Source organism: Ostrinia nubilalis, chromosome Z (assembly GCF_963855985.1).
Source record: "Ostrinia nubilalis chromosome Z, ilOstNubi1.1, whole genome shotgun sequence".
In the NCBI taxonomy this organism is placed as follows: domain Eukaryota; kingdom Metazoa; phylum Arthropoda; class Insecta; order Lepidoptera; family Crambidae; genus Ostrinia; species Ostrinia nubilalis.
The window spans coordinates 10,532,637-10,547,085 of record NC_087119.1 but is presented as its reverse complement, the minus strand read 5'-3'; the positions used below and the strand labels follow the sequence as shown (position 1 = coordinate 10,547,085).

Sequence of the window (14,449 nt, the reverse complement as noted above, 5' to 3'; positions counted from 1 at the left end):
GTAAAATTTTTGTCCGTCTGTCTGTCTGTATGTTCCTTATAGAAACAAAAACTACTCGACGGATTTTAACGAAACTTGGTACAATTATTCTTCATACTCCTGGGCAGGTTATAGTATACTTAGGAATTCCCACGGGAACGGGAATTAGCGGGAAAATCCTTTTGTATGAAAAATCTAAACCGCTTAAGTTAGACGCTTGAAATTTGGCATGCAGGTACCTTAGTAAACTTAAAGCTTAGTTACAACAGGATATTGCAAAATTCCCACGGGAACGGGAGTTAGCGGGAAAAAACATTTGTATGAAAAAATCTAAACCGCGTAAGATAGATGAAGGGGGTAAAACGGGATCCACGCGTACGAAGTCGCGGGCGGCCGCTAGTCTCCAATAAATCCTCAGAGTAGTCGCAGGGGTTGACGTGTCGCAGTGGTCGAGTTGTCACAGGGGTCGAGTTGTAGTAGAGGCCGACTTGTCGCAGGGGTCGAGTTGTCCGGGTCGAGTTTTCTTAACGCTCGAGCAGTCGTGATACCGTTTAAAGTAGGTCAAAAGTAATTTAATCGAGTTGTCGCAGGGTTCGAGTTGTCGTATGGTTGAGCTGTCGTAGGGTCCAGCAGTCGTGAAACCATTTGAAGTGTTGTGTTGAAATAATTATTTTAACTTAACTACACTCGACATCAAATAAATCGCACCTTCCGCGACAAGCACTTTCAAACGTATGCATCCCCACTTCCCACCAATATTGGCACCATTAAATTTTAAATGCCAAATAAAAACCGGCCAAGTGCGTGTCGGACTCACGCACAAAGGGTTCCGTACCATTGATTTATGTTTTTTTTTTAAGTTATTTGTATGAAAGATTACGCGGTAATAAGCGATTTACGATTTACGAGGTATTAAAAAAAACTACTTACTAGATCTCGTTCAAAACAATTTTCGTTGGTAGTTTTTATAGCAATGTATGTACATCATATAAAAGTAGTTTTAAAGATAGTTTAAGTTGGTGAAAATAAATAAATAAATAAATAAAAATATTATGTTTTTTTAGATTTTTCAATTTCTTATTTTAGAAGTTAGAGGGGGGGGGGGGGGACCAACTTTTTTCCACTTTGGAAGCGTCTGTCACGCAAACTATTCGGTTTAGAAAAAAAGTATTTTAGAAACCTCGATATCATTTTTGAAGACCTATCCATAGATACCCAGTGTTTCCACATTGAGGGGAAATTCCCCTTTTGAGGGGAAATTAGGGTCAAGAGGGGAAAGAAAAGGGGAAAGACTATAAAAGGGGAAATTGCGGGAAATCGTAGATAAATCCTTTCGGAAGTAATGAGGGTTTTCGCGTATGATAAATGATGGCTCTAGCTGCTACGATTGGTGAATTTTGACAGTATCTATCAATGCTATGCCAAAAATATCCAATCATGCAGCACTCGGACGGACCTCACAAGTCACGCCTGCGTATTGCCATCTAGCGGATTTTTCATACACGAAATCTTTTATTATTTATGGACTCTACCGTAAACTATAAATTTTAGGTGTGGCGTGTGGTGCAGTGTTGCCAGAAGGTTACTTTTGTAACCTTTTAGGTTACTTTTGAACTGCTGTGGTTACTTTTAGGTTACACTAATGAAAAGGTTACTTTTAGGTGATTTTTCAGAAATTGTAGAATTGTTACGGTTAATGTGATAAATTGAAAATTATTAATAATAACCGGTTATTATGAATAATTACCGACAGTCGCGGTAAAAGTGATAAATTAAACACATTTAACAGTGATTATTTAATAATTCAACCTTAGTACTAACAAATTTCATAAAAGAGAACAACATCTTGTGTATGTGCTCGTGTATAGCCAAAGTTTTGAACGTTTTGATATCATATATTAATATAATTTGGCATAATGCGTTTGGAATGTTTCTTGCATAATATTACTTTTCCATGATGCCTATAACATAATGTTTTGATTAAAAATAAAAAATAGGTTAAGGTGCGGCTGGGGTGGCCCTTGGGCCACCCCTAAGCCGCCTATTTAGTTTTATACAAACATAAATAACCTCATATTAATCACATTTACCAAATAATGCGGTAATTATTCATAATAACCGGCGATTATTCATAATTTTCACATTTATCACTTTGACCGTAACAGAATTAACTTTACAGGTTATTCAGTAAAAAATATTAATAGTGACAATTTAAAAATTATGTCATAAAGTGCATTTAAACTTGAATTTAATTTATTATTTTTTAAAAAAAATGAGTTTTAGCGAATGTTTTTCGATAAAACGCAAATCCATGAAACGTTTTTATACGACTGGTCACTTTTCAAATTTAGATGATCAATTGTATTCATTTTCCATCCATGAACAACCTTACACAATCATCGCTCCGCACCCCCCCCCCCCCCCCCCCGTATGAAGGTTACTTTTGATTCAAAAAGGTTACTTTTTTTTATATTTCTGGTAATTTCTGATTAGACCCGACTGGCAACACTGGTGTGGTGTCAAAACTACAGCAAAATAATTTTTGAGGGGAAAAAAGTCCGTAGAAGGGGAAATCTGAATTGCCGTGTGGGGAAAGGAAATCGTTCTAGTGGAAACACTGTAGATACCCCACACGTATGTTTGACGAAAAAAAAATTTTTGATTTTCAGTTCTAAGTATGGGGAGCCCCCAATATTTATTATTATTATTTTTGCATCAAAATCTTAATGCGGTTCACAGAATACATCTACTTACCAAGTTTCAACAGTATAGCTCTTATAGTTTCGGAAAAAAATGGCTGTGACATACGGACGGACAGACAGACGGACGGACGGACAGACAGACATGACGAATCTATAAGGGTTCCGTTTTTTGCCATTTGGCTACGGAACCCTAAAAATGTGTCTTCAGAAGGACCCAGAGTCACTTCTTAAAAAATAGTTAGTTACGCTTGAGCCAACTTTTATGGCTATAAAACTGTTAAATTGGGATTAATCGCTATCCATCTGTTCAAGAGGACACGTGAGATCATTATTTGGTTTTATAACCATAAAAATTGGTCTAATTGGTCCCTGAAGTGAGCCCCAAGTGAGGTCTTTTTCCAAGTCACATATTTTATGGTATATCATATACCATAAAATACATATACCGTATATGTTAATCGTTTATTAAGTTTACCTTGCATACAATTATTTATTCCGTTTTAGTAGGTAACTAGGTACAACTGCATTTTAGAATAAACGATATTTTTTATTATAATTATTTGATCTACTAGATATAAAAATAATACTGTGTTATGTAAGCTGAGTAGGTAGGTAGAGTATAAAAGAACTGTTATTAAAATCAAGTAAATAAATAGTCCATAGCTGTGGTACCATCGTTTTATTTACTCATCATTCCATTAAAAGTCACAAGATTGCATTAACATTTCTACTCACAATATCACTTCTAATTTATCGAATTCGGCTACCCTGTCCATCCACACAAGATAAATACTATTAATTACTAGGTGCTAATTTGTTTATACTGAGCATATTGATATATCAATAATTATGTGATAATTTTCCGAAGAAAATCAGATGATGATATTCCTCCAATGAAACAATATGCTCAGTTTCAGAGGGTATCATATTACACTTAATTAAAATCTAGTCAAAAAATTTACACTAGGCATTTTTCATCAGTAAATGATACTTATATATCAAAAATAAAGCATAGATAAAGTTATTCGTCTAAGGGCTGATTTTTCAATCGTCAGATATCTTTTAACTATAGAATAAACTTGTCATTTTGACATAATTCCCATACTAAAACTGTCAATGTGCCAAAGTTATTCTTCAGTTTAAAGTTATCCGACGATTGAAAAACCGGCCCTTAATAATATCAATGGTAACCTATTTAGAATTTTTAATTATAAAAATATAAGTATGCAAGTGATATCTTTTCAATTTACTGTTGATCTAAGGGTGCCTTCAGACGTGTATCAATGAGCCGCGCGGCTGGTGTCGTATTAAGGTGGACGCGCACCTGTCCGCGCCGCAGTCATCGCATTTTCTCATGGCCTCGCGCACTTGCCCGCATCGTACGCGCCGCACTCTCCATAGGTACGCGCACGCGCCGCAGTCACGGTATTTTCTCATACCGCCGCCCGCATCGAACGCGCCGAATTTCATGACGTCATCCGCACCCAGCTTGTGGAATCAGTAGATATACCTACAGCATTTTAGGAAAATGCGGCGCGTTCGGTGCGGATAGGTGCGCGATGATCTATACTATTCCATATAAATATTTATAAAGTGCGACGTCAGCGTCGCGTGCGGCGCGGACTGGTGCGCGTTCACCTTTAACTTTACGATGAGTTCTTCTGACGAAGTATTTAATTAATTTATGTAAATTAAATACGTTACCTGCGCAATATCATTGATTTTAAAAACTAAACTATATTGACAGCAGTGTCAGCAGTGCTGCGGTCGCGCGACACATTTACTAACTTAAAGGCATCCTTACTATCACTATCTCGCACACCATGGGCAGCTATTTGATAGCATACTCTGCGCGCAAGTACCAATCATTCCCACAGACATCCTACATAGTTATGGCAAGTAAACAACAATACATCAGTTACCATGTGATGACCAATTTTCAACGCCATAAAATGTTTTAAGAATAAAATTTACATAAATAGTATACAAATACTGTCACGTCATCACTTATAATTTGACGTTAGAAAAATCAGCCCTAAGCCTAGGCGCAGACCACCGACTTTTAGTTGGCCGATAGTTAAGTCGGGCTGTTAATCAGTATGGAGATGTATGAAAGTACGCACATTGAATCGGCCGATTCTTCATACAAATTAGAATCGGGTCCAACTATCGGCCGACTAAGAGTCTGTAGTCAGCGCCTAGGCTTAGTGTGACAAAGTAGCGGCATACTGCCAAACATAATTAAATCCTATAATTGTATACATCAGTATAATTATTAAAAATCATTTTAACTTTTCACGAAGAATGCTTAGTGTTATCTAAATCTATATTATAATGTTATGAATATGGCAATGTGAGTTGAGAAAATTTAAATTATTTTATGTGACTTATCTCTATTATCATATTTGTCGCACCTGTGCAGCTAACAGCGGCGACAAACACTACTCAGAGCAAAATACTTCTATCTACTAGATAGGCTTTCCTGAACTGTGCAGACAATTTATTGGTCATTGAGTTCGTTATCTAAACACATTAAGTGGAGAAACTGACTGACTGACATATCAACGCACAGCATAAACGGCTAAACGTAGGCACTTGAAATTTGGAAGGGACGTAGCTTAGGTACCGTAGAGGTGCACTGAGAAAGGAATTCCCGAATTTCCCACGGGAACGGGAATTATCGGGAAAATCCTTTTGTATGAAAAATCTAAACCGCTTAAGTTAGACGCTTGAAATTTGGCATGCAGGTACCTTAGTAAACTTAAAGCTTAGTTACAGCAGGATATTGCAAAATTCCCACGGGAACGGGAGTTAGCGAGAAAAAACATTTGTATGAAAAAATCTAAACCGCGTAAGACAGATGAAGGGGGTAAAACGGGATCCACGCGTACGAAGTCGCGGGCGGCCGCTAGTTATCACTAACTGCTTTAGTCTACAACGAGCGAGCGTAAAGAGATTTGCTGCGATTGTGCTGCGGGCCTCGTGAAGGTGCATTCTACAAACTAACACCAATAAAACAAGATCAGAATTTACGGGCGCATTTTCTTAACATGTTTATCAAAATTAGAAGGAAGGTGAAAAGAAAGTGAATGTATAACAGTATTGTGCCACAATTTTTATTCTGAAAAGCTTGTCTAGTAGCATACACAAATCGTTGCTCGGAGCAGTGGATCGTTCTTTGAACCCACTAGGGCTGCCTAAGAATGGAGCATTCTTTTTGAAATAATTATCCAGTCTTCCACTATCCTCAATATAATAGTTTATAAAACAAAGAATTCCCCGCTCGGCAGTAAACGTGAATTTATAGCCTGCTTTATTTTGAAAGGTTTTAAAAAAAAAGTTCAGAAACATACTTTCGAAAATGTTAAGTCAGGTATTTACAAAAATCAAGGTAACAAACCAGCTAAGTAACGCTAGCACAGCCACTAGCAAGATATCGCCATAAAATGAATAAAGGTTTTGGTAAACAAAAGAAGGTCATAAAGTTAAAAATAATTATGTACTACTTACTCGTTAAACTAAAAGCTAAAAAGATTTGTAGTATTAAATTATCTTAACTTTAACGGTAATATGAAATCATGTGCAATTATAGCCAATTGAAACAGAGGCAATAACAAATTGGTACCAGTAAAATACAATAATACAGGGTGGAAATGATAAGTGATCTCATTCGATTATTTCTAAACTATACAAGATATCGAAAAACTGGTTACTGATCCTGAAAGTGCTTCACAAGCTCTATCCAACGGTACCAATAATAGGTTACAGAATTAACTGGATCTATCCGAAAATTCAATGTTTTCAGCCTCCATACTAAATGTATGCCAGGGAAACAATATTAGAAGTATTAAGTTTTTTTATTAAATAATAAACACTTAAAATGAACTCGTAAATCGCATTCTTATTTAAAATCATTCTTGGAAAACATTGGTTTTAGATTTTACTTGCTATAATATTATCAAGACATGAGTGCTAATGACTGTGGCTGTACTAAAGTATGGAAGCTGGAAACATTGAATTTTCGGATGGATCCAGTTTATTTTGTAACCTATTATTGGTACTGTTGGATAGAGCTCGTGAAATACTTTGAGGATCAGTAACCAGCTTTTGAACATCTTGAATAGTTTTTAATATTATGTGGTTTTACTATATGTATGGAAGCTGGAAACATTAAATTTTCGATTAGATACAGTTTATTCTGTAACCTATTATTGGTACCATTTCAAAGAGCTTATGAAGCACTTTCAGAATCAGTAATCAGTTATTCAAAATCTTGTATAGTTTAGAAATAATCGAGTGAGATCACTTAACGTTTCCACCCTGTATATTGAAATAACATGATAAACGATCTCAATTTATTTAACTCTTAAATCAATACGTAATAATAAATCAATATAACATTCTAAATAAAATTTTGAAAAACCATAAAATTAATGTCAAAATAATTAATATTTTGCTAATAATTGTGTACTTATACTTTATAAAAATCTAACAAAAACACAAATAACAAAACAACATGGTAAAAATATGAGAAAACTAACAACTGGAAGAAAAATAATTTAGATTTAGTAATGTGGTGAACATTATATTAATAAAATAGGCGTGACGAAAGTTTTGAAATCCTCTTCCGTAATGTAGACATTTACTATTTACGAAAAATCTATATTTCGGTAATAAACTTTAGTTTAGGGCAATTTTTCTAATATTTTTTCAATAGTGCGCAAAAACAGCTCCCAAGCGTCATGGCGTCGGTTTTGACATTATTAATAAACATTAGAGATGAGCCGGATTAAGTAAAAACAATACCTAATCCACCTACTCTAAATATTTTAAAATACCTAATCCAAATACCTTTTCCGAATATTTATGCATTATCGCCGATTAGATAAGTATGACGATACGATATTTTAGTTAGATTTAGATATGAATTCTTTAACACGAAAATTAGTAACGGAAATTTCTATCTCTCTGCAAAAACTTACATGAAATTTCAAATCTAGCATTAGTTAATCAATCTTAATAATTAACTTTTAAAAAAAATAAAACCGACTTCAAATGCGTGAACACAAAAAAAAACTAAAAATTAAAAATATTGCGTATAAAAAAGTTCATCCCCAATTTTCCACCCTTGGGGGTGAAATATTTTCTTCAAATTCGCATGAAACCACCCTTTTGATAATACCTATTCAACAAAAAAATAATCGTTCAAATTGATTTATAATCGGCGGAGATATTGCGTATAGAAAAGTTCATCCCCAATTTTCCACCCTTGGGGGTTGTTTTTTCTATTATTAAATTTAAATGAGACCACCCTTGAGGTATTACCTATACGCCGAAAAAAGATTTGTTCAAATCGGTTCATAATTGGCGGAGTTATCGCGTAACAAACATAGAAAAAAAAAAAAAAAAACATACGGGTCGAATTGAGAATGTTACTAGGTATGCAAAATCACTTGAAACCTATGTTACAGTTAGGCTTTTACATTTACAAATACATTATTTTTTATTTCATTCAAAAATACCCAGTAGTTATGATTTTATAGGCATTCAAAGTTCGCTTAAATATTGAGTCCCGCCGACGGTCACGTGACCCCGCGTGACGTACATTCACAGTGTCCGCTCACTAGAAAACGGATATAAACATACTTAAATTCATTTTTTTTTGTAAATACAAACTTATTATACATATTTACACCCAGACCCATCACAGAAATTAAAATTGAACCAAACCCAAACTTGATGCGATTGTGTCCTTTTATTGCGAATTACCTTCCAGCTCCATCATTAGACCCTGATTACTATATAGAATTAAAGTACTCGTCAATACAAAACGAACGAACCCAAACTCGATGGATTTAAGTCGTTTCATTATAGAGTTCCTATGGCCACCTTCCAGCTCCATCATCAGATCAGCTCCATGTCATCATAATATTGCATGGTCATCCAAATCACATGTGTTTGCGAAATTTCAGCTTAATCGGTTGGCTGGAAGTGGGTCTTAATTCAGCTTGCAAGATTCCACCCATACAAATATGGGCCAGTCACTGTAATATGACGTCACGCGCATAAAATGGCGGGCCGGCGCCTCCCGCACTTTTAAAATTCAATATCTTGGAAACTAATTGACGTATCGAAATAATTTTTTCACGTGTATTTTTTATTTTTAACAGAGAATACAGAAAGCTAAAAAACAAAATTAGTGAACATTCTTCATTGAGAACCTCCTCCTTTTTTGAAGTCGGTTGAAAAGTAGAGTATTTGTAATGTGATTCAAAACAATGACAGTATCGACAGCGGAGTGTCAATTAAAATCGACTTTCAGTAAAAATGGCCGATTGCAGCATTTTAATGTTTTATTTTATTGAAAATCTAATTAATCTTAATCTATAATATAAAAATGAATCGCAAAATGTGTTGGTAAGCCCATAACTCAACAACGCCTGGACCAATTTTACCAATTTTTTTTAAATGTTCTTTGAAATCCAAGGATAGTTTTACGGCGAGAAAAATTGAATAATTTCCGGGAAAACCCCGGGCGAAGCCGCGGGCGGAAAGCTAATATTTTCAATAAAACTGAACTAGTCTTTCAATTTTATTTTTTTTATGTAAATCCCTAAGTCATTAAATCGACGATTTTTTATACTGTCGTCACGCCTATTCATATGAAAATAATTTCTTACGAACACTGGCATATTAAGAAGTCAACGCAAGTTCGTTAATATTTATTAAAAGAAAACAAATAATACGCAAAACGGCTAAATATTCGCTAAGAACCGATTTATGTATTTATTTAAATCGTTATTATTATTATGTATACTTTTTCAAACTGCAACTGCCACCAAAGTTGCTGACCACGGGGTATCTTTACATAATGTTAATTAAATGACTACTAAAAAGAGGTTACGTTGATGAATGTAAACAGTTTTAGGTGATCTCGATTGTATGGAGATTAGGATAAAATATACACCTGTATTTAAAGTAGAATTAACTGCTTGCGTTGTCTATCCAATATACTTATGTGCGTAAAACATTTGGGTTTTTAATAGCGAGATCAAATTTATGTTATAATAATGAAAATTATACAATTAAAATATGTCCAAAAAATCGATGGCACTTAAATAATTCGAATCTACAGAGTGAAAACGATAAGTGATCTCACTCGATTATTTCTAAACTATACACGATACCGAAAAACTGGTTACTGATCCTGAAAGTGCTTCAAGAGCTCTTTCAAATGGTACCAATAGTAGGTTACAGAATAAACCGGATCTATCTGAAAATTCAATGTTTCCAGCTTCCATACTAAATGTATGCCAACCACATAATATTAGAAGTGTATTTTTTATTATTAAATAATAAACTCTTATAAACTTGTTAATTGCATTCTCATTTAAAATTATTTATGGAAAACATTGGTTTTAGTTAGTACTAAATGTATGGAAGAAGGAAACATTACATTTTTGGATAGATCCAGTTTATTCTATAACATATTATTGGTACCATTGGATAGAGCTTGTGAAGCACTTTTAAAATCAGTAACCAGTTTTACGATATCATGAGTAGTTTGTAATATTATACGGCTTTACCAAATGTATGGATGCTGGAAACATTGAATTTTCAGATAGATCCAGTTTAATATTATGTAACCTATTATTGATACTTTTTGAAAGATCGCGTGAAGCACTTTCAGGATCAATAACCAGTTTTCGATATCTTGTATACTTTAGAAATAATCGAGTGAGATCACTTATCGTTTCCACCCAGTATACGTAAATGTAATTAAACGACTCGCGTGGCACCGAGACAAAGATGGCTCATGACCAGTACCTATAGACATTTAGGCTTATAAATTAAACTAAGACATATTTATAATAAAACGGCAAAGATAAAAAAGAGGAACAAACCGCATCACTGTTTGCAGGTGTAATAGAATACATTCTCAATATTGCTAGACAGGAGTCTTTCGTCATCCCATGGCCATACAACTACAAGACTACTCTCGAATATTATAGTTCCGATTCGAGCATGATCCGACCAATCCGAGCGTCGTCATTATAGTTTGCGCACGCACTCACAACTATCCAATAGCAACGCTGCTCGGATTGGTCGGATCAAACTCCCCGCATCCCTCGACACCGCGCATCTTCGTGGATGAAACGAACTATACCTGATCATCTTATCCAAATTTGACACCGTATTTGGCACAAATTTACTTAGCCAAGTAGCGTCTTAGCACGTAAATAAATATTTTCCTTTCGTTATTCAGCTACATTAGTTTGCCTATTTACTATGCTGACCCTAAATAGTGATGCTGCCTGTACACGTAAAATGTATTTAAAACATTCACATTCAGCAGTCAACCGTAAAGTTACGAAATTACACAGCCTTAAATAAAAAGTAGCCATTGCTCATTCCAACTTAATAAATATCTGTTCTACATGATTTATGATTAAATACTCAGTGTAATGGATAGATTGGGAAACACTCAAACAGTGAACTCAGATCACTACCAAAGTGAGAAAATCTACATTTTCCGCGGCACACACTATTGGTTTAAGTATGTTCTACAATCACTGCAAGTCTTTGTCAACCTGTCCCTTACACCTTGTATGTACAGCCAGCGTCAAATAGTCCGTGACACTCAGTGGCCAAAAAGTTGACAACCCAATCTTATTCCAATTATAACAAAGACGTGTTGCTAACTTTTTGGCTACTTTTGTGTCACTAACTATTTGACGTCGACTGTACGTAGTCACCAATAAGAGGACTGCTTAAATACTTCTATATTACATTTATTCTTAAAAACATTTATAATTACAAGATTAAATACGAAAGCTTCAAAACATTTAAATGTGCTTGGATTACTTATAATATCCAAATTCACAACATCAGTGCTTTGGTTTTCAAAGAATTATTTTAATTATCATTAATAAATGGATAATATTACCCGTTTATCACTAATATAAATGAAAGGGTAATTACTGTAGTCATATCATGAAGGCGCATTACAAGCAAGGATAGTATGTGTTAGCGCTAATCATATTAAACTACCATTAACCACTGCACTACTTGTACTAGTAGATGGAGAAGTTTCCAATTTTTTTCTATTCATAAAACTTGAAAATATAAGTAAAACCAAAAATAATTGTGAAGGAATCTTTACAAGTTACAGGGCCCCAAAGTTGCGCATAACAAATATTTCGCGCCATTTGATCGGTGACGTCACGGCACTCATTTGGAGTACAAACAGTGAATCACCCCTGGTCCAGTGCTGTTACAGATGCATTTTTTTTAAATCTAGGAGTTTTTAATTTTTCAGCCAGGGTCACTCAAGATTCTTTATTAGTAAAATTTTGTAACCTTTTTTTGACATATCCCGGACCTGGCCATATACAAAAAGAAGAAGAAGACTTTGACATTATAGTGTCATTCTCGACAATGCGCCAGGGTGGTAAGCATTGTGGTTGAAACTAGAACGGGTGGCGTGAATCCACGGCACCACGGTAATTTAAATAATACATTTTTCAGTAATTTCTTGATGGATTTAAAAAAAACTTCACCGTCTTTTTAGTTTTGGTCTATATTTTAATCTCATTCAGTGAAATATAATGTTTTTTAACATCAAACTTCTCCATTGCCACTGCGACCAGAATCGTTAGCTGAGCGCTGGACGAACGCATGCGGTTCCCATAGTAATGCAACGGTTAATAGTAGTTCGTTACGTGACAACTTTAACAAAATGGATCCAGCAACATTTTTGATGTTGAGAATAACACTTTTTTTCTATTTTTAAACATTAATGTGCGGGCTCATAAATTCGCTATATTGGCATTAATTAACTACAGTCAGCTTCATTTGTTTTCCTAATGGTAGACCCCCGATTCCCTTCGCTAAGAAAAGAGATACGATTGAGATACAAAGATTATGTTATCTTGCAATATTTCACTTTGAATTAAAAACTCGACGTTGTTGGTATCAAATAGTATCAATACTTCGAGCAATAAGGGTGCGCGTAAGCTGCGGTATGTAAAAAAACAAGGCTTACCTGTGCAATTGCCGCAAGTATGATGTGGCCAAAAATCGAATACTACACTCGACATCAAATAAATCGCACCTCCCGCGACAAGCACTTTCAAAAGTATGCATCCCGACTTCCCACCAATATTGGCACCATTTAAAAGCCTAGTTCTAAACTTCATTTCATTAAAGAAAAGGTTTTTACCTCAAAAATGTGTCTTTAGAAGGATCCAGAGTCACTTCTTCAAAAAATAGGTAGTTACGCTTGAGCCAATTTTTATGGCAATAAAACTGTTAATTTGGGATTAATCCATCCAAAGAGGACACGTGGGATCATTATTTGGTTTTATAACCATAAAAATTGGTCTAATTGATCCCAGAGGTGAGCCCAAAGTGAGGTTTTTTTTCAAGTCACATTTATGGTATATGTTAATCATTTATTAAGAAATTAAATGTGTTTTTCTTTAAGGATATTTATTGGGCTTTCAAATAACACCAATATTGTTGGGGCACCATGATTGTGTCAGAAGAAAATCTTTAAAGTTCGCGTCGCGGAAGGTGCGATTTATTTGATGTTGAGTGTACTTCAAGTCCTATAGGAAGAAAAGAGAAAAATAATCATGTAATATTGTAGATGAGCCGTATCGAAACTGATAGTTTCATTATATTTTTTTTATTTAAAACTTCATTGCGTTGTTTATGGTCCAAAAACGATGAAAAATTTCAACTCGCATAACAAGCTTAAGCTCAGCTTAATAAAGGTCAGGAAACAAGTGTAAGATGTACATAAAATGCAACTTTAACAAATTGCCTGTGTAATAACAGTCGGAGCTTTACTGTTGCATGTGAGGGTGACGCCCACCGCTGTGCGGCGGGAGCTGCTGGTGTTGCATCTGTTGTTGCTGCATCTGCTGCTGCTGCTGCTGCTGCTGCTGCTGCTGCTGTTGCTGCTGCTGCTGCTGCTGCTGTTGCTGCTGCTGATGCTGCTGCTGCTGTTGCTGCTGCTGCTGCGGCTGCTGCTGCTGCAGCTGCTGCGGGAACTCCAGCGCGAGGGCCTGGTTCGTCTCGTACGCCATTTGTGCTGGGAGACGCTGCTGCATTTCTTCCGAGCTGACGTATGCTTGTGGCACCTAGAAGCGTTAAAATCGATGACAAGGAGGCTTACACAAATAAATACATTTGGAGTAGGCATGCTGAAGTGTAGATCCACCACACTCATTTATTTCCAATGAGGGTTTTCGCGATTGAAAAATCCGCCAGATGGCAATACGTAGACGCGAGGTCCAAGTGCTGCATGATTGGTTATTTTTGACATGACATTGACAGATATGTCAAAATCCACCAATCATGCAGCATTTAGACCTCGCGTCTACGTATTGCCATCTGGCGGATTTTTCCATCGCGAAAACCCTCATTAGAACGTAATTATTTACGTAATTATGTACGTAATAATTTCATTTACGGTTTACTATGTGTGTACATCATTATTATGATTATTTTTTCATACAAAATCACACCTGTTACAACAGCATAATAATGACAGTTTATCATAAATGACGAATATTTCCAATAGAGTGTGGCCTTTATGTCGTGGGTATTAAGGTTTACAATTGTTTGTTCTTACGTTTATGGGCTATATTTCACCGGGACACCATGGCGGCGCAACAAGTCGCCGGCTACCAACAAAATGTATACAGCTCTATACACCGTGTTACTTTGCATTCTTGCCATATTCACAGAGATAAAAGTAG

The 14,449-nt window shown here is 35.5% G+C and overlaps 2 protein-coding genes across 2 annotated transcripts in view; one reads left to right on the top strand and one right to left on the bottom strand.

Annotated features, from left to right (window-relative positions):
• The window catches only part of LOC135086941 (uncharacterized), a 422,922-nt gene that overhangs the window by 217,251 nt on the left and 191,222 nt on the right, over positions 1-14,449 (top strand). The window lies entirely within an intron of this gene.
• LOC135086749 (circadian locomoter output cycles protein kaput) overlaps positions 8,930-14,449 on the bottom strand; it is a 29,372-nt gene continuing 23,852 nt past the window's right edge. Inside the window, exon 14 of the mRNA XM_063981532.1 lies at positions 8,930-13,828. Coding sequence (XP_063837602.1) covers positions 13,532-13,828 — 297 coding nt within the window. The 3' untranslated portion in view covers positions 8,930-13,531. The remainder of the gene's footprint in view (positions 13,829-14,449) is intronic.